The sequence below is a fragment of the Chionomys nivalis genome, chromosome 19, assembly GCF_950005125.1.
Source record: "Chionomys nivalis chromosome 19, mChiNiv1.1, whole genome shotgun sequence".
Taxonomy (NCBI): domain Eukaryota; kingdom Metazoa; phylum Chordata; class Mammalia; order Rodentia; family Cricetidae; genus Chionomys; species Chionomys nivalis.
In genome coordinates this window covers 31,467,945-31,494,778 of record NC_080104.1, presented here as the reverse complement: position 1 = coordinate 31,494,778, position 26,834 = coordinate 31,467,945, and the positions used below count along the sequence as shown (strand labels likewise).

General features: G+C 44.3%; 1 protein-coding gene across 1 annotated transcript in view; it reads right to left on the bottom strand.

Annotated features, from left to right (window-relative positions):
• C19H2orf92 (chromosome 19 C2orf92 homolog) overlaps positions 1–17,868 on the bottom strand; it is a 42,907-nt gene extending 25,039 nt beyond the window's left edge. The window contains exons 1-4 of the mRNA XM_057751458.1: positions 17,784–17,868; positions 4,993–5,055; positions 1,423–1,521; positions 60–128 (exon numbers count right to left, since the gene is read on the bottom strand). Coding sequence (XP_057607441.1) covers positions 60–128; positions 1,423–1,521; positions 4,993–5,055; positions 17,784–17,868 — 316 coding nt within the window. The remainder of the gene's footprint in view (positions 1–59; positions 129–1,422; positions 1,522–4,992; positions 5,056–17,783) is intronic.
• Between the last annotated feature and the right edge of the window lie 8,966 nt (positions 17,869–26,834).

The window sequence follows — 26,834 nt, the reverse complement described above, 5'->3', positions numbered from 1 at the left end:
AGACAGCCAAGGATTTCTTCAAATACATCCTAGAGTTTTTACAGGAGGAGGTGACTTACCAAACAACTTAGCCAGATGTGAACTTGATGCGAATTCAGAATTGTTGAAGCTGTTCGGGAGGGCATGAGCTGTGGGAAAACAAATTTTAGCTGTGCTGAATTCTGTCCTCAATTCTACGCCTAGTCTCTCTCAAGCCCCACACCTCTGCAAGGTACTTCGAGAGGAACAGTTATGTAGCTGGTGTCTTAGCCACTTTCTCGATGCTGTGGAAAAATTACTTTGGCAAAAACAACTTAAGGGAGAAAGGATTTATGTTGACTTGAGCCTCTTTTAGAGGATACCGTCTAATTATGGTGCCGAAGACACTGAGGCAGGAGGATGCACAATCACTAAGTTATTTGTGTGCACACAGCAGCTCTAACTGTAGAAAAAAAATCTGGTGGAAGGACCCGGGTAGTAGGTGCCAAATGACATCAAGCGGAGCTGCTTTGAGCCAATAAAGGACAAAGGCACAGTTCTCTACTAATGAGACCTGGAAGAGTCGTTAGGACCAATACATTTAATCCTTAAGCACTTTGCTGAAGACATGACATATTGTATCAACTAAGGGAACATAATAAAAACCCCCTACAGAGCAAGCTAACAGGATTATGCAGTAAAAGTATTCACATCTGTGCCTATTTATTGAGTGGCCATCGAGAAATGCATTGGCAGGATCATTAGTTACAAAACTGCTTTGCTTAGAGTGTAATTTCAACACAGCATATGTTTCCGGCTTTATTTTGATAAGCAATGACCCATTCTCAATCTCCCTCTTAATGGAGAGGGCCTTCCCTGCTATCCTCATGATTTAGGGCTAATGTGCGCAAGGGCTTTTATATGGCTTTGTCTCGTGTGTGTGGCCAGCTGTTTTCTCTTAGCTTTAGCATTCAAGCATGGGTGTTAACGGAGAAATCAGCTGTGCTGCTCTGGGAAAACATTTTACGAAGGCCGAGGCAGGGCTAGGGTGATGAGGGAGAGTGTGAGAAGGCTTTGCACGCCAGACGGTCACTTGGGCACTCCTGGACAGTGAGCTGTCAAGTGTGGACGAGAAGAAAGTTGTAACACTATGCCTAGCTTGTGTGACCAGAACAGTGAGCCCCGCTGAAAATTAGATTCCGTCCTTTGCACGACATCCACGGTGATAGGACCTGCCTGACTGCGTACAACAGGGATTATAATAATAATAATGATGAGGGTAATGACAATTAAGAGGCACACTTTAAAGCACAGACCCCACAGACACTGAAAGCTACAGGGAGGGTTTCTGATTTCTTTCTTCCGCATCTCAGCCCCACCCATAGCTGGATTCTGGGATGCTCCAGGCACGGCACAGCCACCCATAAAAACACAGGCACTTTGAATCCATTGACAGGTACTTGCTTTCATTCGCCTCTCTCCAGGTGATCAGTCTGCCAGCTGTTCTTGCATCTTTTGACATGTCATCTAGATTGCTGGGAAACACCTGCAGCAGGATCTCATCTGAAGAGGAGCAAGCACAATCGTCAGCACCAGCAGTGCAGGAGGTGCATCCTGCTCTGTACCTGCCTAGCGCATCCGTGATGCGTGAAGGGATGACTCAGACTCAGTGGATGCGGGATGCTCGGCTCGAAGACGCCATCACAACTGCAAACTCATGATCGCAGCAGGTATCCCAGGCAGAAAGCACCACCCACCAAGCCCAGGTGGCTAGAAACTCTGCCCCGCGTCTGGCTTTCTTCCAGGTCCTGGTGTCATTCTGACCTACCTCTGGGACTGTGCCCAAGCTGCCCCAGCTACAAGCAAAAGCCCTTTCTTATCTCTACAAGACACGTTATCATTTCTTCATTTGAGGCCTTGTTGCCTTTCCTGGTGTTAGGTCAAGGGCCTGCTCATTTAAGATGCTAACTACTCTAAGAGGCCAGATCCCACAACCCGAGGAGACAGGCCACCCTTTGCCAATCCCCTCAAACCCCACCTTCCTCAGATCTACGCTGGGATGAAAAGTTAAGGCACTATCTTATCCCTTGCTGTGCTATGATTTTTGAATGGCTCAACCCAGTACCTGGCTCCTCCATGCTCCCTGTTATGTAGGTTATACCAGACTAAATCACATGGGTAGAACTTCCTACCACGCAAGCATACACGCTAACCTGATATAAAAGCAAGGTTTCTTTCTTGAAGGGATTTCTCTAAAGACTCTCTCTCCTGGGCCTCCCCATCATCCTGGCATCATGACTTTCTTTCTCTTGTTTTAAGCTATCCCTCTGCTGTGGTTAAATTAGCAATGCCTCGCATAGGCTTGTGTGTTTGACGGTCTCAGTGGTGCTGTTTGAGGAGATTATAGAAACAGTGGTTCTCAACCTTCCTAACGCTGCAACCCTTTAATGGGTTCCTCATGGTGTGGTGACCCCCAACCATAAAACCCCAACCATAAAATTATTTTCATTACTATTTCATAGCTGTACTTTTGCTACATTATGAGTCATAATGTGAATACTTTTGGAGAGGGAGAGTTGCCAGAATCAGTTTTAGGGGGTGGAGACTCGCTAAAGGACCTGGATGACTGGGGACATGAGGTTTATAGCCTCACCGCACTTTCTGGTCAATCGTGTGTATGTATGTGTGTGTGCACGCACGCACTGACGCTCATGTGCCTGTGTGTGCCCTCCTTCCTGTTTGTGGACAAACATGTCATCAGCCAGCTTCCTGCCCCTATTGCCAGGCCCTCTCTGCCATTATCGTCTCTATTCCGCATGAACCATGAGCCGAATTAAACCCTTTTCTTCCTTAAGTAGCTTTGGGTCACCATTTTTTATCACAGCACTAAGTAATAACTAACAAGCCTTCTTACTCAAGCCCCACGAGGTTTTAAAGGTGAAGTCTCCCCTCAGGCCCATTTTGCTGGTTTTAAGCAGCTATCCGATTTTGAGCTATATGTTCCTTTCTAATGCTCTCCAGGGGCGAGGCTCTCTTGTGGTCAGAGGCCCTTCCTCCTAACAAACCTCATTCCTGAAGGCAATTACATGCCAGCTCTTTTCATGAACCAACAACCTATGCCATCTGCCTTCTCCTTTATTTAACGCTATGAAGCACACTATAATTTCGGGGCCAATAGGCACAGACCCAAATCCCAGTTTGATGCCTGCCAGAGCATGACCTGGGGTGAATAACTTTCACCTCTTAGATCTTTGGTGCCATCAGCAGTAGGGGGGTGGGGAGGATTTAACTGAGAACTTTTGTGGATATTGATGTCTTTAAGGCCCTGAACACAGGGTCAGTGTGAATACTGTGCCCAGGGCCAAATTCCTCACCACTGATTCATATAGCATCAACCCCGGAGCAGCTAGGGAACACGGTCCATGAACCACTCTGTGGTTAAAGGTGAAACACGCAGGAAGCCAAGGTGTCATTCACATAGGACAGAAGAATGAATTCTCAGTCACGGCTTCTATGCTTTTCCATCTCAAGATGCTCTCACCTCCTTCTGCATCTACTCTGTGGTTGAAGCCTCGAAGGCCACATCCTCAAAGAAACTTCCTTTCCCACCCTCCCTGGCAGATAGGGCCAGGCCACACAGCACAGAGAGATCCTCAAAAGACAACTGAGACCCAGGAAGGGCATTGCTTCTCTAGACAAAAATGTATTCCTTGTTTTCATTTTGGAAGGTGGTTGAGACAGGGTCTCACTGTACACCCCTGGATGTCCTAGAACTCACTATGGAGACCGAGGTAGCCTCAAACATACAGAGACCAGCCTGCCTCTGCTTCCCAAGCATTGAGTTCAAAGGCGTGCACCACCATGCCCAGCTTGGATAGAAAATTTTAAAGTGCTGAGCTTGCACTTCCCTGTCTTCTTCCTCGAGCCTGGAAAGGAGGATGTCTGGATGTGATGCCTGGAACTGCAGCAACCATCCTGCGGCCCAGAGACACAATCACCAGGGACAGTCCTGACGATCTCAAAGGGCTCTAGCCCGAGCTACTTTGACAAGGGAAAAGAAAGAACCCTCGGTTCGTGTCGCTGAGCCATCTAAACATGTACGAGGGTATACCAGACATGGCCAGACATACCAATGTGTCTACAAAGAACAGCAAAACCAGAGTTGGGCTGAGGAGAGAAGAAAAAAGGCTGGGCCCAAGCAGGCAGACCTCAGGAGGAAGCAGTGAGCCCTGCCAGGAAGGGCTGCCCACAGAACGCGCTAAGAACCTCCACTCTGCGGAACTGGCGTGTTTCTGTCACCTCTCTGCTTCCTCAGCAGACTGCCGTGATTCAGAACTGTTCCCTGAGCCTCTGGTCCCTGGAGTTGTAGTACATCAGCAATCCTCAGCCTGGAGTCTCCCAGAGAGCTTTACAATTTGACCACTGTATCTGCCAGTTCATACCTTTAGTCCCAGCAACTGGGAGGCAGAGGCAGATGGATCTCTGAATAGGTCAGCCAGGAACACACAGTGAGACCCTGTCTCAAAACGAAAACAAACCCCTAGGCTTTACAGGTCTGGGGCTCTAGCTCAGAGTAGGGTACTTGCCTAGCAAGTGTGAGGCTCTGGTTTGACTCCTAGAGCCGTAAAAATGCCCCTCCCCTAAGTCTACTACCAAGACCTTGGAGAAGGGTCCTTTAATATCCCTCCGGCGGTTCCCAGCTCAGCCTGGGGCCTCACACTCTCAGCTAAGCAGAAATTGTCCAGACAGGCACGATGTGGAGGGCTGAGGTGCGTCACTGCCTCAGGGAACTTCCAGATAGCACTGCTGACTCTACCACCCACCCCCTTTGGAAAAGCAGCAGCTTTACCAAGCTTTGGTTTATCGCCCTGTTAGCTTAATTTTTTTGGCACCTGGACACTTAGAGGAACCGACTCTTAGCCACAAGGCAGAACACTCGCCCTCCCGCCTACCCAAACTGCCCAGGAACAAGTGACCTGGGACAAGCGCGTGATTTCTTTAAATCCCAGACTCGGGTTCCACAGGACGACCTACCAAATAGCTTAGCCAAATCTTCCTCGAAATGCCTTGAACTGGAGGAAAAGCTGTTCTCCACACCTGTGGGAGAAACAAGACGCATGGTGATTAAACCTTTCCCTGGTCAGGCAGGTACAACCGTGCACACCTTTGAGCCTAAAACCTAGGAGTTGAATCAGGAAGGAGAGTTCTTGGCCAATTTTGCCTACAGAGCAAGTTCAAGGCCAGCTTGAAAGACAGGACCACTGACTCAAAGATAAATAACTTCCATCTCTATGTATCACCCCCACCACACAGGATATGCCCCAAGACTCCAGTGCCTCCCTGAACCTGTGGACAGTCCCAAAGCCCATGGATTATTTTCATATGTATATATACTGTCTTTTCCGTTTTTTAACTGTTACTTATCATGCACGGTGGCCATAACTCTTGCTGTCTGTGGTATAATACCAAACAGGCACAAATTTTGTTTGCTTTCTATATGATTGCATGGATAGAAGACCCACCCTGATGACTCTGGTGTACCTAACTGTTGGAGACCACGTCTGGAGCGTCACCCACTAAAGCTCTAGGATCTAAGTCCTCACAGACCCAGGATCTTTACCCAGAGAGGGGTCTGAGGATTGTGGTCAGTCAATTGGTCTAGCAAACTGTTGGGGAATATTATTGTCAGGTGTGTTACTTTTGTTTATGCTGCATTTGATTAGCTGTGAAGCTGTGTTACTGTGCCTGTCTAAAACACCTGATGGTCTAATAAAGAGACGAATAGCCAATAGCGAGGTAGAAGCAAGGATAGGCAGGGCTAGCAGGCAGAGAGGATAAAAGGAGAAACAAGGCGAAAGGAGCAAGAGAACAAGGAGTGGTGAATATCTGGGGTCAGCCACCCAGCCACCCACAGAGTAAGAAGGAAAGAAAGGTATATAGAAATAAATTTAAAAAGCCCAGAGGCAAAAGGTAGATAGGAAAATATAAGTTAAGAAAATCTTGCAAGAAGCAAGCCGAGCTACGTCTGGGCATTCGTAACTAAGAATAAGCCTCCATGTGTGATTTATTTGACAGTTGGGTGGTGGGACCCCCAAAAAAGCCAAAAGAGTAAAACATCCCACAATAACAAACAGCAAGATAGATTCCAAATGACGCAAGATCATACAAACCAAGAAAGTAAACCTGACATTTCTTTGAAAAATCCATGTCCATAACAACTTAATAAATGAAAACCAAAAGATGGGAACAGCCCCAATGTCCATCAGCTGACTGAACAAGCAGGTAAACAAGGCAGCAGCAGGTCGTTCAGTCCTGAGAAGGAGCAGAGAGGCACCTGCTACATGAATGACCTGGGAATGTGCTAAGGGAAAAGAGGCAGGCACAAAGCCCACATGTCATATGATTGTGTTTACAGGGAGTATCAGGAATAGAAAGCCCACAGAACAGATGGCAGGCTGGGCCTTCCCGAAGATTAGGGGTAAAGAAGAAAAAGTCCTTTTTAGGGGTAATGAAAACATTCTAAAATTAGGTAATAGTGATTCACTACTGTTTGTACACTAAACACCACACACACAACTATATCACTTTTCAGGTGTAATTTTATTTTCTTTTCTCTTTTTTCTTTTCTTTTTTGCAGTTAGGTGTTAGTTACTATGTTGCCCAGCCTGGTCTTGAACTCATACCCATAACAACAATGATGATGATGAAATGAAAAAGAAAATCATGAGCTCAAGTCAACAGGCGACTTTTATTGTTGATGAAATCTCCCTAAGGTTGTCATTTAAAAACTGCGTGGAGAGACCTGGAAGCAGCCTCTCCATACCCGCAACCATCCCCCACCTCATCTCTGACCACCGAGCCTTGGCCTTGACTGCACCTGGAGAGGAGCCCCCAGAGCCACAGCCCAGCCTGCACCAGGAGGAAGAGTGACCACCTAAGGCCCCACCTACACCAATTGGAGGAAGAGATGGGTAGGTGTCAATGCAAGAATACATTCAACAACCTAAGAAACAATATGGCAACTCCTGAACCTAGTGGTCCTACAAAAGGAAGACCTGAACATCCTAATGCAGAAGAAGCAGAAGAAAATGTCCTTAAATATAACTTTATGAAAATGATAGAAACTTTTAAAGAGGAAATGAAAAATTCCCTTAAAGAAATGGAGGAAAAGACAAGCAAAAAATTGGAAGAAATCAATAAATCTCTTAAAGATAACCAAGAAAAATCAAAACAAAACAATCAAAAGGTGAAAACAGTTCAAGACTTGAAAACTGAAATAGAGACAATAAAGAAAACACAAACCAAGGGAATTCTGGAAATGGAAATCTGGATAAACGAACGGGAACTACAGATGCAAGCATAACCAACAGATTACAAGAGACAGAAGAGAGAATTACAAGAGATGGGAGAGGAAATAGATTCATTAGTCCAAGGAAATGTTAAATCCCACAAATTCTTAACATGAAACATCCAGGAAATCTGGACACCATGAAGAGACCAAACTTAAGAATAATAGGGATAGAAGAAGGAGAACAACTCTGGCTCAAAGGCATAGAAAATATATTCAACAAAATCATAGAAGAAAACTTTCTAAACTTAAAGAACAATATGCCTATGAAGGTACAAGAAGCTTAGAGACCATCAAATAGACTGGACAAAAAAATAGTCCCCTTGCCATATAATAATCAAAACACTAAAGAACGAATATTAAGAGCTGCAAAGGAAAAAGACCAAGTAACATATGAAGGTAGACCTCTGAGAATTACACCCGACTTCTCAATGGAAACTGTAAAAGCTAGAAGGCCTGGACAGATGTGCTGCAGACACTAAGAGACCACAGACCCAAGCACAAACTACTATACCCAGCAAAGCTTTCAATCACCATAGACAGAGAAAACAAGATATTCCATGACAAAACAAGATTTAAACAATACCTATCCACAAATCCAGCCTTACAGAAAGTACTAGAAGAAAAACTCTGACCCAAGGAAGTTAGCCACACCCACGAAAACACAGACAATAGATAACCTCACACCAGAAAACCCCAAAGAAAGGAAACACAAAAACACTACCACCAAAAAATAACAGGAATTAACATCATTGGTCATTAATATCCCTTAATATCAATGGACTCAATTCACTTATAAAAAACACACAGGTTAGCAGAATGGATACGAAAACAGGATCCATCCTTCTGCTGCATACAAGAAACACACCTCAGCCTCAAAGACAGACATTACCTCAGAGCAAAGGGCTGGGGAAAGACATTCCAATCAAATGGACTTAAGAAAAAGCAAGTGTAGCTATCCTAATATCTAACAAAGTATACTTCAAACTAAAATCAATCAAAAGAGATGGAGAAGGACACTTCATACTCATCACAGGAAAAAATCCATCAAGATGAAGTCTCAGTTGTGAACATCTATGCCCCAAATCCAAGGGCACCCACATATAAAAGAAACATTACTAAAGCTTAAATCTCACATTAAACCCCATGTACTAACAGTACGAGACTTCAACACCCCACTCTCACTCTCACCAGTAGACAGGTCTACCAGGCAGAAACTTAACAGAGAAATAAGACACTAACAGATGCCATGACTCAAATAAACCTAATAGGCATCTATAGAACATTTCTCCCAAACACAGAAGAATAAACCTTCTCAGCATCTCTTGGAACCTTCTCTAAAATTGACCACATACTTGGTAACAAAGCAAACCTCAACAGATACTAAAAAATTGGAGTAACCACTTGTATCTTATCAGATCACCATGGCTTAAAGTTAGAATTCAAGAACACTAATTGCAGAAAGCCTGTAAACTCATGGAAATTTAACAATGCTCAACTGAATCACCCCTGGGTCAAGGAAGAAATAAAGAAATTAAGACTTCCTAAAATTCAATGAAAATGACCACACAACATACCCAAACTTATGGGACACAATGAAAGGAAAGTTCATAGCACTAAATAACTACATAAAGAAAATAGAGAAATCTCACATTAGCTACTTAACAGCACACTTAGAAGCTTTAGATCAAAATGAAGCAGACTCACCCAGGAGGAGCAGACAACAGGAAATAATTGAGGGCTGAAGTCAATACAATAGAAACAAAGAAAGCAATAGAAAGAGTCAATGAAGCAAAGAACTGGTTCTTCGAGAAAATCAATAATATAGACAAAACCCTTATCCAAACTAACCAAAAGGCAGAGAGAGAATATCCAAATTAACAAAATCAGAAATGAAAAGGAGGACATAATGACAGACACTGAGGAAATCCAAAGAATCATTAGATCATACTTCAAAAACCTGTACTCCACAAAATTGGAAAATCTAAAAGAAACGGACACAATCCACAGATCAAAATTAAATCAAGACCAGATAAATAATTTAAATAGACCTATAACCCCTAAGGAAAGAGAAGCAGTCATCAAAAGTCTCCCAACCATAAAAAGCCCAGGGATGGATAGTTTCAGCACAGAATTCTACCAGAACTTCAAAGAAGAGCTAATACCTATACTCCTCAAATTGTTTCACACAATAGAAACAGAAGGAATGTTGCCAAACTCTCTTTCTGAGGCTACAGTTACCGTGACACACAAACCACAGAAAGCCTCATTAAAGAAAGAGAATTACAGACCAGTCTCCCTCATGAACATTGATGCAAAAATAGTCAATAAAATACTGGCAAACCAAATCCAAGAATGTTGGGGGCTGTGAACCCCAGACCCTGAATTTTCTGTAAACAACTTGCAGCTGCTCTAAGCAAAACAACTTGTTTTCCCATGTTTGCAGCTGCTCTGAGCACGAGACAGGGGAGTAGTTTCCGGTGGCTTGCAGCTGAAGGATCCCGAGAGTTGGGACTTGGCCAGAGTACTATATAAGCTGCCCCTGAACATGATAAAGTTGGCATTCTTGTTTCAAGGATGACCCGTGTCTCTGTCTGTCTGTGTGTGTATGTGTTTAAATCTCCAGGCCCCTTTCCTGACTCGTGAATGAACCCATCTTGTAGTTCAGGCACCACACTACAGGTGTAGTGATGTAGTAGCATGGACGCTACAAGACCCTAGCACTGCATAATAGCACAGAGCGCTCAGAACAGGCGTAGAGCAGACACTGTGCTTTACACAAGAACACAACAAAAAAATCATCCACAATCATCAAGCTGGCTTCATCCCAGAGATGCAGGGATGGTTCAACATATTAAAAATCTATCAATGTAATCCACCATATAAATAAACTGAAAGAAAAATATATGATCATTTCATTAGATGCTGAAAAGCCTTTAACAAAATCCAACACCCCTTCATGATAAAGGTCTTGGAGAATGCAGGGATACAAGGACCATATCTAAATATAATAAAAGCAATATACAGCAAGACGACAGCCAGCATCAAATTAAATGGAAAGAAACTCAAAGTGATTCCACTAAGATGAGAAACAAGACAAAGCTGCACGCTCTCTCCATATGTATTCAACATAGTACTCGAAGTTCTAGCTAGAACAATAAGACAACAAAAGGAAATCAAATAGATATAAACTGGGAAGGAAGAAGTCAAACTTTCGATATTTCTAGATGATATGATAGTATATATAGGTAACCCCCAAAATTCTACCAAGGAACTCCTACAGCTGATAAACACCATCAGTAATGTGACAGGATACAAGATCAACTCAAAAAATCAGTAGCCCATACTATATACAAATGATAAAAGGGCTGAGGAAAAAAAATCAGAGAAACATCACCCTTTACAATAGCCACAAATAACAAAATATCTTGGGATAATGCTAACCAAAGAAGTGAAAGACCTGTACAAAAAGAACTTTAAGTCTTTGAAGAAAGAAACTGAAGAAAATATCAGAAAATGGTAAGATCTCCCATGCTCATGGAAAAGTAGGATCAAAATAGTAAAAACAGCAATCTTACCAAAAGCAATCTACAGATTCAATGCAACCCCATCAAAATCCCAACACAATTCTTCACAAACCTCAAGAGAGCAATACTCAACTTCACATGGAAAAGCAGACACTGAGAGCAACAATAAATAAATGGGACCTCCTGAAACTGAGAAGCTTCTGTAAGGCAAAAGACACATCAATAAGACAAAATGGCAGCCTACAGAATGGGAAAAGATCTTCACCAACCCTACATCGGATAGAAGGCTGATCTCCAAAAATATATAAAGATCTCAAGAATCTAGACATCAAATATCAAATAATCCAATTAAAAATGGGGTGCAGATCTAAACAGAATTCTCAACAGAAGAATCTCAAATGGCCGGAAGGCACTTAAGGAATTTCTCAGTGTCCTTAGCCATCATGGAAATGTAAATCAAAGTGTCTCTGAGATACCATCTTACACCAGTCAGAATAGCTAAGATCAAAAACACTGATGATAACTTATGTAGATTAAGGGGAACACTCCTCCATTGCTGGTGGGAGTGCAAGCTTGTACACCCACTTTGGAAATCATTATGGCAGTTTCTCAAAAAAAAAAAAAAATGGGAATCAATTCACTTCAAGACCCAGCAATACCACTCTTGGGCATATACCCAAAGTATGCTCAATCATACCACAAGGACATTTGCTCAACTATGTTCCTGCCAGCATTATTCATAATAGTCAGAACCTGGCAACAACCTAGATGCCCCTCAACTGAAGAATAGATAAGGAAAATGTGGTACATTTATACAATGGAGGACTACACAGCAGAAAAAAAAATGACATCTTGAAATTTTCATTCAAATGGATGGAACTAGAAAAAACATCCTGGGTGAGGTAAGCCAGACCCAGAAAGACAAACACATTATTTACTCACTCATAAGTGGACATTAGACATAAAGCAAAGGATAACCAGCCTTACAGTCAATGACCTCAGAGAAATTGGGGAACAAGGAGAACCCTAAGAGAGACTGACATGGTTCCCCTGTGGAAGGGGAAATAAATATTATCTCCTGAGAAAATTGTGAGCATGAGGGTGGGTAAGAAAGCAGGGCAGAAGGGCATGGGGAGGAGAGAAGGGGAGCGAGGAGGAGAACATGAGGGAATGGGATGGTCAAGATGGGGGAAGGACAGAGGGGGAGAGCAAAGAAACCGATGATCTTGATTGTGGGAGCCATCTGGGCTAGTGAGAAACCTGGCACTAGGGAAATCCCCAAAAGTCCACAGGATGGCCGCAGCTAAAACCTTAAGCTAGAGTGGAGAGGGTGCCTGAGCTGCCCTTCCCTGTAATCAGATTGATGGCTACCTTAATTGTCATAATAGAACCTTCATCTAGCAACTGATGGAAGCAGACGCAGAGACCCACAGCTAAGCACTGAACAGAACTTCCGGAGACCAGTCAGAGAGGAAGGAGCAATAGTATGAGCAAAGAGGTCCAGACCATGATGGGGAGACCCACAGAAACAGCTGACCTGAGCTAGCGAGAGCTCACTGACTCGGGACTGACAGTGGCGGAACCTGCATAGGACCAAACTGGGCCCTCTGAATGCGGGTGGCAGATGTGTGGCTGGGGCAGTCTTTGCGGCCACTGTCAGTGGGACCGGGATTTATCCCTAGTGTTTGAACTGGCTTTTTGGAGCCCATTCCCTATGAAGGGATACCTTGCTCAGCCTAAATATAGAGGGGAGGTCTTTGGTCCTGTCTCAAAGTGATGTGACTCCCTGACTCCCCATCAGAAGAAGCCTTACCCTCTCTGAGGAGTGGGATGGAGGGTGGGGTGGGGAAGTCAGGGGGAATGGGAGAAGCGGAGGGGGTGGGAACTGGGATAGGTATGTAAAATAAGAAAAGATCATTTTTTAAAATTAATTAATATTTTTTAAAAGAATGTGAGTGAGTGGGTGGAGCAGCACACACCTGTAATCCTAGTCTTAAAAGACAAGGAAGAAGGATCACAAGTTCAAGGCCAGCCCAGGTTATCCTGCCTCAGGAAGCAAGAACCAACAATGAAGCAAGTGGACACACACTGCCCGAGAAGCGCTTTTAACGCACACATCAGTCCTACAAGGTCAGGAGAAGCTGAAGCAGAGTAGCAAGCTAGCTAAGATGTTGGGGAACCACCAGGCCATGTGACACCTTCAGTCCCCACGTATCTGCGCCAGGAACCCTCAGCCTCTCTCACATAGCACCCAGTGGGGCCAAGGTGAGATCATCGCAAAGATGGGAAGATTTCCCATTCTTGGGCGTCAGAAGGATTCACATTGTGATAATGGCCATCTTATCCTAAGCCAATCTAAGGGTTCGATGAAATCTCAGTCAAAATTCCAATGCCGTCCTTCAGAAAATGATGACTTCACCATAACTGATTTCAAGATATACTAAAGAGCCATGGTAATCAAAACAGCATGACAGTGGCACAGAAGTCATCCCATAACATGGGACAGAAAGACCAGACAAACGACCACACAAGAACTCCCATCTAATTTTTGACTAAGGTGCCAAAAATATACATGAGAGATAAAACAGCGTCCTCGGTAAATGCTGCTAGGGAAACTAGATAGCCAGAGGTAGAATGAAAAAATAAATGACTTTTGTCAACCTCTAAACAAAACTCAATTCCAATGAATCAAAAAATCTCAAAGACCTGAACCTGCTGGAGGGAAAACACGGCAGGATTAGCCACGGGAGGGGACTTGTCCTTCCCAGAACAAGTCCAACAACCAACAAAGGAGACCTCACGAAATCAAAGAGCCTTCTATATAGCAAAGGAAACAGTTGAGAGAAAAAACAGCCTGCCAATGGAAGAAATTCTTTGCCTGCTATGCATATGGTACAGGCAGGACTAATATAGAGAATATACAAAGAACCCCCCCCCCAAAAAAAAGAAAAAACCTAAATAGGAGAAGGAACAACCCAATCCGAAAAAATGGCTGTGTTGGCTGGGCATGGTGTCACATGCCCTTTAGGCCCAGTAGGGAAATTCTGAGTTTGAGGCCAACCTGATCAACATAACAAGTCCCAGGATGGCCAGGGCCACATAGGGAGACAAAATCTCCAAAAGTCAAGAAGGAGGAGGAAAACAACAGCCTAATGAGTATTTTTTTAAAGTGTTCAACATCCTTATCCATCAAGGAAATACAAACCATAACTGCTTTGAGGTTGCATGTCATCCCTGCTAGAGAGCCAACAACAGCAAACGCTGGTAAGGACGCAGAGAAAGGGAACGTGTCGGTGAGTGGTGAGACTTCCAACCACACAGCTATAGCCCTCCTTACTTGCTCATCTGTGTTGATGGCTGCTCTGCCTCGATGGCCATCAACAGATGAGTGGATAATGAAAGTACGGCACATGTACACAGCTGAATTTTATCCAGTCATAAAGAAAAATGAAATGACGGTACTTTCAGGAAAATGAATGGAACTGAGAAATATACTAAGTTACCCAGGCCCCGAAAGACACAACACCACATATTCTCGCTTACATGAGGACTCTATTTCCTAATCTTTATATATGTACATTTATGTGGGAGTCTGTGTATACAGAGCGTTGGAAACTAGAGATGAGGGCAGAGTCTACGAGAGTGTGAAGGAGTGGGCTGGAAAGATGGCTCAGCTGTATACGCACCCACCACACTGGGTGGCTCACAACGGCCTGCCTAGAACTTCAACTCCAGTGGAGCTGAGGTCCATGTCTGGTTTCCTCAGGCTCCTGCATCCATGTGCACATACCAACAAAACCCCCCAACACACACACACACAAAATCTTCTTAATAAAATAAACATTTTTTTAAAAGAGTGGGAAGAAAGATCTGGGCATGGTAGTGAATACCTTTAATCCCAGTACTTGAGAACTCTGTGAGTTCAAGTCATCTTGATCTACATAGTGAATTCCAGGACAGCCAGAGCTACATAACAAGACCCTGACTCATAAATAAATAAGATACTGGGGAGCAGAAACAAAAAGGAGTGAGAACAAGGAGATGAGGGAGAGGATGGGCCAGAGGGAGGGTCAACAATCAAAGTTAAGAATGTGTGAAAGCCATAAAGAAATAATGGCATTTGCTAATCTCAGTTTTTTTTCTAATTTTTAAAAATTGTGTGTGTGTGTGTGTGTGTATGTCATGGTGTGCATGGGGAAGTCACAGGACAATTTCCACCACGTGGGTCCTGCAGATCAAACTTATACCATCAAGCTTGTTGGCAAACACTTTTACCCACTGAGTCATCTTGCTGACTTTTGGTAAGATAATTTTGAAAAGAAAATTTCTAAAACAGTCTAGAGGTACCCTGTATGGATGTGTAAAGGTATTCCAGAAGCCATCGGTTATTAAGTGAATGTCTCAGTGCCAGAAGTGGGCTGCCTCTCTATTAATTGTTCAGAAAATCTTCTGAGGTCCCCAGAACATTACAGAAAATTGCCATTACTGTTGGCTGCTCACCAGAAATGGTAAGATCCTATTATTGAAGCTATCACACGTTCTGGTAGCAAGGTATAGGGATATCAACCTGGGCTAGACTGGAAGTGTCCCTCTGCCAGTAGCCCTCAAAGCGTTTGAAGGCACCAGTCAGGTTGCTGGGGATTTTAGAAACCATCATTGTCATCTTCTATGTGTATGAATGTTTTGCCTGCATATACATAAGTATACCATGCACAAGTGTCAGAGTCCTTGGGACCAAAGTCGCAGATTATTTATGAGCTACCATATGGGTGCTTGTTTGTAAACTAACAAATAAAGCTTGCCTGAAGATCAGAGTGCATAGCTAAGCCACTAGTTAGCCATAGAGGCCAGGCAGTGGTGGCGCACACCTTTAATCCCAGCATTCAGGGAGACAGAGGCAGAGGGATCTCTGTGAGTTCAAGGCCAACCTGGACTACACAAGATTGAATCTGTCTAGAAGAGAAGCAGAGTTCAAACAGTGTGGAGCACTGACTCCCAGCACTTGGGATAACACGCCTTTAATCCCAGCATCAGGGCAATGGAGACAGGAGTGAGATGGCTGGAAGGAGAGAGGAATGTAAGGCGGGAGGAGTCAGGAGCTCAGGGCGCTCTGAGGATTCATAGAAACAGGATCACCCCTTTGGTCTGAGCATTGGTAAAGGTAAGAACTTTCTGGTGGCTGCTGCTCTGCTTCTCTCATCTTTCAGCTTTAACCCCTACATCTGACTCCAGATTTTTATTATTAATATCAATTAGAAATCACGTTACAGGTGCTGGAAATCAAACCTGGGTTCTCCGTAAGAGCAACAAGTCCTCTTAATCAGTGAGTCATCTCTACTGCCCCTGCCATCAAGTCTTACTCATGTGGATCCTGCAAGCTACCAATTAGCCATCCAAAACGATTCACTGGTGCAACAGTGGCAAACCTGTTATGGGGACCAACAACTCAATTCTCATTGGATGTGAGGCCCACTCTAGGGGAGAGAATTCATGTCTGGTACCATAAGACTTGTCAAAAGCCCAATGGCTGGGGATGTCAGGATGTGCCTGTCTAGTAACCGTGTTTACGTCTGCAGAATAGCACTGCTGTCAAGTTTCTTTTTGCAGTGAGCAGGGGTAACTTCAGAGACTCATGGTTGGCCGGAGGGATTAGCATAGTGAGTTTTGAATTCTCTTCCATACATGGGACATCATCATCCCTTCTGAGCTGCAGGGAACTTTGCAGAAGTGGAGAAAAGAATGTAAGAGCTGGAGGAAGGTGGAAGATGTGTGGAGCACTGACTCCCAGGTGTGAAGTCATCACACTCCTGTGTTCACAGCAGCCGTGATTATCAGTACAGAATCTCTACATTAGGCCAGTCAACATCCTGTCATGGATAGGGAATGATCTCTCACCCATCCCTGAGGATTTACAAGCAGTTAATGATAGTGGGGTGGGTGGACATTTTCTTCAGTGGTGCAGACACTAGTAAGGTGCTTCTGTAAACAACCCCTCACCCATCCTCCTGTAAGCAGCCCAGTAAAACTCACTGGCAATTTTTTTTAAGAGAGGAAATTACAAGGGGGACTAACAGGATGAGGAAGCGAATTAGTGAGAGTGGTATGGGAACAAGAGAAGGTAATAGGTGAATATAAGCAAATAAAAGGGGCTGGAGAGATGGCTCAGAGGGTAAGAGCATTGCCTACTCTTCCAAAGGTCCTGAGTTCAATTCCCAGCAACCATATGGTGGCTCACAACCATCTGTAATGGGGTCTGGTGCCCTCTTCTGGCTTGCAGGCATACATGGAAGGAATGCTGTATATATATAATATATATATATATATGCAAAATTAAAGTATAAAAATGTCGTGATGAACCTGTTTGTATAATTAATATATGCTAAATTTTTTATTTGGTTGGCTTTTTTGAAACAGGGTCTATGTAGTCCTGGTTGTCCTGGAGCTCACTATGTATAACAGGGTGGTCTCAAACTCACAGAGATATGCCCCCTTTTGCCTCCCAAGTACTGGAATCAAAGAGGTGTGCCACCACATCCAGATTAGTATATACTAATTTTTAAAATATGTGTAGATCAGATTGGGGTGATTTGTGTATGACTGTTCTTTCTATTGATCGTTCTTCTTCTGAAATGTTTGAAAATATTTTATAATGAAGAGCTGACATTTCTGAGTATGGGGTAGTCTTATGAAGCTCTAGGATTTGAGGATACATCACAGGTAGATAAATTCGGTGGATCAGAAAACATAGCAAAAAGGAAAACTTCCCTTAAGATATTCCCTTCCCTCAAGGAATCCAGCCTCATGGTGAACTGAGGAAAGTAGAGGAAATAGGACAGGAGGAGGGTCACCATCCCAGCCTCGGCAGGAGGGGCCCACCAGCTGGCCGGGCTGAGGCTCCCCACGAGTCTTCCATCCCTCCAGTGGCCATGACAATATACTTGTGATGGTACCTTCAGTCACAGGGATAGAGTGGGGCTCTGCACCCCACTGGCTGCCCAGGAAGAGTACAAAGGAGAAGAACACAGTGCTGCTCATCTTTGCCACAGCCAGCACACCATCAAGGGGGAGCCATTCTCCTGGGTTTCTCACAGACTCAGCATAGAAACAGCATTGAGTTCCAGGACGTTGTGGAATCTGGGCTCTGTGAGGTCATACTGGGGAAGGAGTGTGGCTGTAGTCAGGGACCAAGTGGGATGCTAGTGGCCCTCAAAGGGTCTCTCTGTTCATTTTCTTGGCTCTCTGAGGCCTTCCTTCATCCTGCATGCCCTACAACTTAAAGATGGGACTGTATCAACAGGACTCTTAGAATACACAGGACAGAACTCAATTGTGGCCTCTTAAGCCAACTAGAAGCAGCTAGGGCCTCCAGGAATATTGATAACACAACCCACTAACAAGCGGGGTGTACCTTGGTTGGTAAAGGACTGGCTTGGCATTTATGAGGCCCTGAGTTGGATCCTCAGCACCAAGAAAACAGAAAGGCAGCACTTTAATGAAATGTAGTCACTTGGAGCTGGGTCCATCAGGGGACGGGGTGAGAAGGGGCAGTGCCAACGACATAGACACTTAGAGTCAGGCCTACAGCAGACTTGTTTATTCGGGAGAGAGTTTTATACCCTCCTCCCAGCACCCAGGCTGTGTTCCAGTCCGTTGACATTGCGTGGTCACCCCTCATTGGCTAGGCATGATCAGGACCTCTGACCCTCAAGCAGACTCCAGGTTGTCTCATCTCTCAGCCCTGTAGGCCTCATCTTCCTGGAAGGGCCACATGATAAAGACCTGGTCACCAGCCCATGGTACCACTGAAGATGGTTGAGCCTTTAGGAGGCAGGACTTAGCTGGAAGATCACAAGAGGTGGCTCTTACAGGGATGGGGTGCACATACTTTTAAACACACTTTGTGGTCAGGGAGTACACTGCTTGAGAAGGATTAGGAGGTGTGGCCTTATTGGAGTGGGTGTGGCCTTGTTGAAGGAAGTGTGTCACTGCAGCTTTGAGGTTTCAAAAGTCCGCACCAGGCCCAGCGTCTCTCTCCTCCTGCTGCCTGTGGATCCAGATGTAGAACTCTCAGCTACTTCTCCAGCACCACATCTGCCTGTGTGCCACCATGCTCCCTACCATGATAGTGGACTGAACCTCTGAAATTGTAAGCCAGCCCTAATTAAATGTTTTCCTTTATAATATGGTCATGGTGTCTCTTCACAACAATAGAATGGTGACTAAGACAAAGGGGAGACTGGGACCCTGCCCCATTCTGCATCTTGGTCATCATAAGGGGAGCAGCTTGCTCTATCAAGTACTCCTACTCCCCCCCCCCATGATGTTCTGTCTCACCACAGGCCAGAAGCATTGGGTCCATGGACTGGAGCCTGCAAAACCAGGAGTCAAAGTAAACGTTTCCTCTTGTTGGTTGTCCACAGTATTTTATCACAGTGATAACTGGCCTACCCTCTACAATAAAATTATAGCACCAAAGAGAGCATACATGTACCAGTACTCAGTACTCAGGAGGCAGACACAGGTGGATCTCTGTGAGTTCGTGGCCAGCCTGGTCAACAAAGTGAGTTCCAGGACAGCCAGAGAGCTACATAGAGAAACCTTATCTTGAAACGACCCCCCAAAAAAGAGCATAAATGTTTTTGATATAGTCATGCCATTTCTCATAGCCCACTGTGCCCTCTATTAGGTTTTAAAGCGTTGGACTGTTTGTGAGACCCTAGCCCCCTGACACCTCTATATCCAAGGAGTCTGGGATGATTGGAAGCATCATCCCAGTCACTGGCGGCCATCCTAGGGGCGCCAATGGAGCGCCAATGGAGCAGAACACTCCATCTCAAGCCCCTCCCGCTGGGAGTTGCCTTGGGCCGGACTCTACCTCCAGGAAGCCGGCCAAGCCCTGACCCCTCCCCAGGGAGGGTCAGGACCATTCCCACAGCCACCAGAAAAAGGAACAGGTTTTGCCTGTGCTCTCCCTGTCCCGTCCCCACCTCCCCATCCCCGCTATTCTCCCAGCCACCCAAGAGCACAGCATTCATTAAACATGGGTATTTTTGATTTGGTCTAATCTGGTCTAATTGGAGTTATTTTGCACCGACGGAGAGGCTCTTCTTAAGATTTTTCCTAATATGGATTATTTTAAGAGACTACTTAAATATATTTAATTATACATTTTCTAATATTTTTCCTTTATTGCTAGTATCATAAATTACCTAGCCAGTTCTGTACATACAGTGACTATGGCCAGGGGATAAACAGTGTGGAGTGGAGTGGCTAGGATGGAGAGATCTGAAGGCAAACCACACACATGCATGCACAGAGTTAGTTATATGGGGGAACTGGAGACATGGCTTAGCAGTTAAGAGCACTTGTGCAAGCTTATGCATCCACCACCCACATAAATGCTAAGTAAGCATGGTCCTGGGCAGGACCTATAACTATAGCACTAAGATGGGCAGAGACAGGATTACTGGGGCTTGGGGCCAAAACCTAACTGAAAAATAAGAGCTCCAGGTTTAGCGAGAGACCCTGCCTCAAAGGAACAAGGAGGAGAGTCATAAATACACATGCATACATGATAGATAGCAGACACAAAACTCTTGCCAACCCCGATGTATTAGCTTGCTAGGGCCACTACAGCAAAGAAGCAGAGGGATGTAAACAACAGATTTATTCCCTCACTGTTCTGGAGGTCAGAAGATGGAGATCACAGTGCTGACAGCGCTGGGTCTTTCTGCAGGACAAGAGGAAAGGATCCCTTCTAGAACTTGGCCTGAAGGCAGCCATCTGCTTCATGAACCTACAACATCACTCTCCCTCCATACACATCTGGATCCAAGGGCCTCTTACTAGAACATCTTCAGCCACACTGGATTAGAGCCCACCCTCGTAGCCTCGTTTTGACTTCCTAACCTCTGTAAAGACTCTAAATCCATACACACTTATATTCTAAGGCCCCAAGGTTAGGATTTCAGCATCTAAATATGGACACAATTCAACTCATCACATCAGGGATAGCTTATTTCTCTAAAATAGCTTCAAGAAAACAAAAACTAGAACACATACACACATGCACACACAAACATATACATACATACACACAAATACACATATGCATACATACACACGTACACGTAAGCACACACATACACAGACAAACGCACATATACACACATACACACAAACACACACTGACACCCCTAGCAAAGACAGAAGACAGAAAATATCCAGCTTCAAATCAGTAAAAGAAAAAGTAACTGCTAACGTGGATGACATCTCTTTTACTTCTGATGCTGGTCTCTACAAAGATGAGTCCAAAGATGGTCTAAATCTCTAGCCCACTGGTTTGCGTTTTGTGTTACACTTAACACCTCATACATAATATGTGAACTCTCATGGTAAAAACACAGGGCATTTTGTATGTTTTCTATAGCTAGAATATCATTATTTGTATAAAATCTCACCTTTAAAAAGCAGTTTAGAGTACTTGCAAGGTAGAGGCAGGTAGATCTCTGTGAGTTCAAGGCCAGCCTGGTTTATATAGCAAGTTCTAGGACTACATAGACCCTGTCTCAAAAAAAAAAAAAAAATTAGGGGCCATCAAGATGACCCCTGAGGTGAGAGCACTTGCCACCAAGCCTGAGGACCTGAGTTTAATCCACAGGACCTACATGGTGGATAAGAGAACTGACTCCCTCAGGCTGGCCTCTGACCTCTACGGCATGCATGCACACACACAAAAAGATACACACAGACGCACACAGACACACAAAGATAAATATACACGACATACACAGACACAAAGATATACCCAAGGACGCACACAAACACACACAAAGATACACACAAGGATGCACACAGACACACACAAAGATACACACAAGGATGCACACAGACACACACAAAGATACACACAAGGATGCACACAGACACACACAAAGATACACACAAGGATGGATGCACACAAACACACACAAAGATATACACATAAGGATGCACACAAAGATACACAGAATAATTTTTTTTTTTTTTTTTTTTTTTTTTTTTTTGGTTTTTCGAGACAGGGTTTCTCTGTGGTTTTGGAGCCTGTCCTGGAACTAGCTCTTGTAGACCAGGCTGGTCTCGAACTCACAGAGATCCGCCTACCTCTGCCTCCCAGGTGCTGGGGAATAATTTTTAATACATGCAATGTTTACAATAATAGAGAAATCTTTGTCTGTGTGAGGCATAATTACAGAATAATAGCTCGAGTTTAAATTAGAAAATAGTGTTTAACAAGACCTACTCTAGAAAAGCTAGAAAAACTAATGGTTATGGAAGAGGGAGAATCATTCTTCTCCAGGGTCAAGTCCCTGATAGGTTAGTCAATCCCAAAAGGTCAATCCCAAACATATATGAGCAACACTAAATTATCCCAGCAGGTTGTACTTACAAACTTACACACATATGCCAATTACAATTAAATAAGAGGTCTTGCATTTCAGGGGTGGAAGGAAAATGACAGCGTTTGAGGGAAAAGAGGAAGGGGAATGACGTAAATGCCTTTCTCACATAGGAAATTCTCAAAACTGAAAAGTTTAAAAGAAATTACTGTTTACAAATCTACTTCCTAGCCAGGTATGGAGAAGCACGCATTTGATCCTAGCACTCAAGAGGCAGAAGCATGTGAACCTCTGTGAGTTCAAGGCTGGCTCGGTCTACAAAGTTAAGTTCCAGGACAGCCTTTCCCTGTCACAAAAAAGAAAAAAAATCTATTTCTAACATATATGTGTATGCAGCTTTTAAATAGTCAATAGTTAAGTGTAAATAAAAATGTAATGCAAAATGCTTATTTTGAATAATATGTATATTAAATAATTTTAATATATACATATTAAAGAAATAATTCCACAAGCATTTACTAGTTTTTCTCTAAGTTTTCCTTTTATCATATGAAGTTTTTTTTTTTTTAATTTATTCTCCTCTCATATATTACATCCAGACTGAAGTTTCCCCTCCCTCCAACCCTCCCAACCCCTCCTCCCTCCTCTCTGCCAAATCCACTCCTCCATTTCCCTTCAGAAAAGAGCAGGCCTCCCAGGGACATCAACAGAACACGGCACAAGTTACAATAAAACTAGGCGCAAACACTCATATCACGGCTGGACGAATCAGCTCAGTGGAAAGAAAGGGTCCTAAGAGCATACAGAAGGGTCAAAGGCAGTCCCTGCTCCCCCGGTTAGGAGTCCCACAAGAAGACCGAGCTACACAATCATAACATACATGCAGAGGACCTGGGCCAGACCCGTATTGGCTCCATGATGGTCCATTCAGTCTCTGTGAGCCCCCATGAGCCCCGTTTAGTTGACTCTGTGGGACACGTTCTCATGGTGCCCTCAGGCCGTCTCGCTCTGCCAATGCTGCCTCCCCCTTTTCGGTGGAGTTCCCCAGACCTCCGCCTAATATTTGGCTGTGGGTCTCTGCATCAGCTTCTGTGAGTTGCTGGATGAGGCCTCTCTGATGACAGCTGGCTTGGGCTCTGGTCTATGAATTCAGCAGAATAGCATTAGGAGTCTTCATGCCCCTTTTTTTCTTTTCCTTTTTTTTTTTTCCCATTCATGCTGGCTCTGTCCTAAGGTCTCTGGGCTATCCAGCCTTTGGTTCCTGGCCATCCAGGCAGGGGCAGGGGTGGACAGACACTGCCTGGAAGTAATTTTTTAAATGTGTATCTATGTGAATGAAAGCCAAGTATGTGTGGTTGCCCACTGCCCGGCTAGCTTATACCCAAAATAATCACACAGAAATTGTATTTATTAAATTACTGCCTGGCCCATTATCTCCAGCCCCTTATTGGCTAACTCTCACATATTAGTTTAACCCATCTCCATTAATGTGTATCACCACTTGACCGTGGCTTACCGGCATGAGTCTAACCAGCATCCATCTTGGGCAGGAGAACCATGGTGTCTGCCACACTGCCCTTCTTCCCAGCATCCAGTTCAGTCTACTCCACCTATCTAAGTTCTGTCCTATCAGGCCAAGCAGTTTCTTTATTAATTAACCAATGAAAGCAACACACAAACTTGGTGACCAGAAGATGTGGAATCCCTTGAAGCTGCAGTCACAAGTGCTCATCATAGCTCCAGACTTCATATGAAGTAAGGCTTTTAAAATTTATTTGTATTTGATCTACATTGGTGTTTTGCCCAAATGTACGTCTGTGTGACGATGTTGAATTCCCTGGAACAGGAGTTACAGACAGGTGTGAGCTGCCATGTGGGTGGTGGGAAGTGAGTCCAGATCCTCTGTAAGAGCAGCCAGTGCAGTACAGTGCTCTTAACCCCTGAGCCATCTCTCCAGCCCCTGAAGTAAGTTTTTATAAAATACAGACTACCTTGAGTTTTTGTTTTGCTCTGTTTTTCCAGACAGGGTTTTGTTTACCACTCTAGTTACACTAACTGGCGGTGTGAACCTGGAGAGTGGAGCCCCAGAATTACGCAGACTACAGTGTCATGAAATGGCCAGCTTATTCAGAGCATCAGACAATTTATACTCTGAGGGATAAGAAGAGTCCCGTGAGTAAAGTGTACAATCACAAGGACAAGCTGCACATGGCAAAACGTGCTTTTCCAAAGAGGCACTTAAACAAATAACAATAGCCAGCCGTAATGAACAGTCTAAAGTAAACGCACTTCTATCGGCGACACCTGGGAGGGGCATAAAAGCATAATCCAAGAACAAGTCTATGTTTTTAAAGAAGTTGAGGTCACAAGACTCGTGTCTTGGAGTTTTCTCAGAAGCACTCAGAATTCCTCTTGCATGACTCCGTCCTGGGACGGCGTTTGGACAGGGTTTTTCTGTGTAGCCCTGGCTGTCCTGAATCTTACTCTGTAGACCAAGGATGGCCTCTGGCTCAGAAATCCACCTACATTTGCCTCCTGCGTGCTGGGATAAAAGGCGTGCGCCACCATGCACAGCTGACTGGTACTATGTGTTCTGTTTCATTGTTTCTCTTGAGGTCTGCCATCAGGCTGTCTTCCATTTTGAATAGTTTCAGTAATTATTTAAAAATAATTCAATTAGGGGCTGGAGAGATGGCTCAGAGGTTAAGAGCATTGCCTCCTCTTCCAAAGGTCCTGAGTTCAGTTCCCATCAACCACATGGTGGCTCACAACCATCTGTAGTGGGGTCTGGTGCCCTCTTCTGGCCTGCAGGCACACACATAGACAGAATATTGTATACATAATAAATAAATAATTAAAAAAATAATTCAATTATATATTGGAGATTTTAAGTTAAAGATTATTATAAATTTGTATGTGTGTGCGGTGTGCACATTTGTATGATTTGTATGCATACTCACGTGTGTGGGTCTATGCATGCTCACTATGTGGATATGTGCATGCTCATGTGTGTGGGTGTATGCATGTTCACGTGTGTGGATGTATGCATGCTCACGTGTGTGGGTGCATGCATGCTCACATGTGTGGATGTATGCATGCACACATGTGTGGGTGAATTTGTGAACATCACGGGTGTGGAAGTCCAGATTTGATGCTGGATGTCTTCTTCAATCATTCTCCATTCTATTTATAGAGACGAGATCTCTCACTGAACCTAGAGCAGGTAGATTCTGGCTAATCTTGCTAGTCATCTTGCCTTAGGGATCTCCTGTTCTGCTTCCTAACCATATGCTGGGACTACAGCATGCCTGTTTGGGCTTTGCATGGGTTCTAAGGGATCAGAACTCTGGTCCTCAAGTATATATAGCAAACGCTTTACCCACTGAGCTGTCTCCCCAGTTTGGGCAAGTTAAAGAAAAAATTCATTACCCTACACTAGAAATGCTGAAAATGGATCCAGGTAGACTGGGAAAGACCTAGGAATAAATTTGGGTGGAACTGAAACCCAGGTATGGGCTGAGCATGACCAAGACTGATTCATTTGCCTTAAAATTTCATACAATCTTGTGCTTTGTTTTGTTCACATGTATTTGCTTATTTGGTGTGTGTGTGTGTGTGTGTGTGTGTGTGTGTGCGCACGCTTCATGTCACAGTGCATACGTGGAGACCAGAGGCCAACTTGCAGGAGTTGTGTCTCACTCTTCACCCTGTAGAGCACCCAGGGGTAGAACTCTGGCCGTAGGCTTGGCAGCAAGCCCCATTCACACTGAGCCATCTTGGTGGCCCAATTCTGCAGCCTGTGAGAGGCTGAAACAAGAGGACGTGGGAGTGGGCTGACTGAAAAGTCTAGATCCACAGCTCTCCGCCTCCAGCTGCAGCCTTTGATCCCTGCCCCCACTCATTTCTACAGTTTCTCCTATTTTCCCTATCTGAAGCACACCTATCCTTCCTGTTTTGATCACACTGTGAACCCCAAGATTGCATTGATTACTGGAGGAACGTCCCCCTTGCTCTGGTCAATGTAGACTTCATCCTATGTGCCTCTCTATCTCACTCCATCCCTTCCCCAAGCCAAGCTCTAAGGAAATCTTCTCGGTCATGTCTCCACACACAACCTACATGGGTACATTATGGACAATCTTTTGCCAGTTGAATTGAAGGAAAGTGGACGAATTCTATGACAGACACAAAGTAACAAAGCTCGAGTGAAGAGAGAGAGCAAGACTGTACGTGTGGCTCAGTGGCAGAGAACTTGCCTGGCTGCAGGTTCCATGTTCAGCACCCAAAGGGAAGGACAAGGAACAGGAGGGCAGGAGGAGGAAGCCTCCACTACCCGAACCATTCTGTATCTCTTTTAAAGAAATTTAATTTGTGGATCATAATCTTCAGACAAGAAAACTCAAAATCCAGGTAACTTCATCAGTGAACTCTCTCAAGATGGTCTTCTCAGATGTTGTCCCAGCAACAAAACACTGATGCCACAAATATATGTTATTGACTGATGGTTTAATGAAACAGAACAACCAGAGAAAATATCACTTCTTAACAAAAGCACCAGCCCGGCTGTGGTGGCACACGCCTTTAATTCCAGCACTCGGGAGGCAGATGCTGGACAGATCTCTG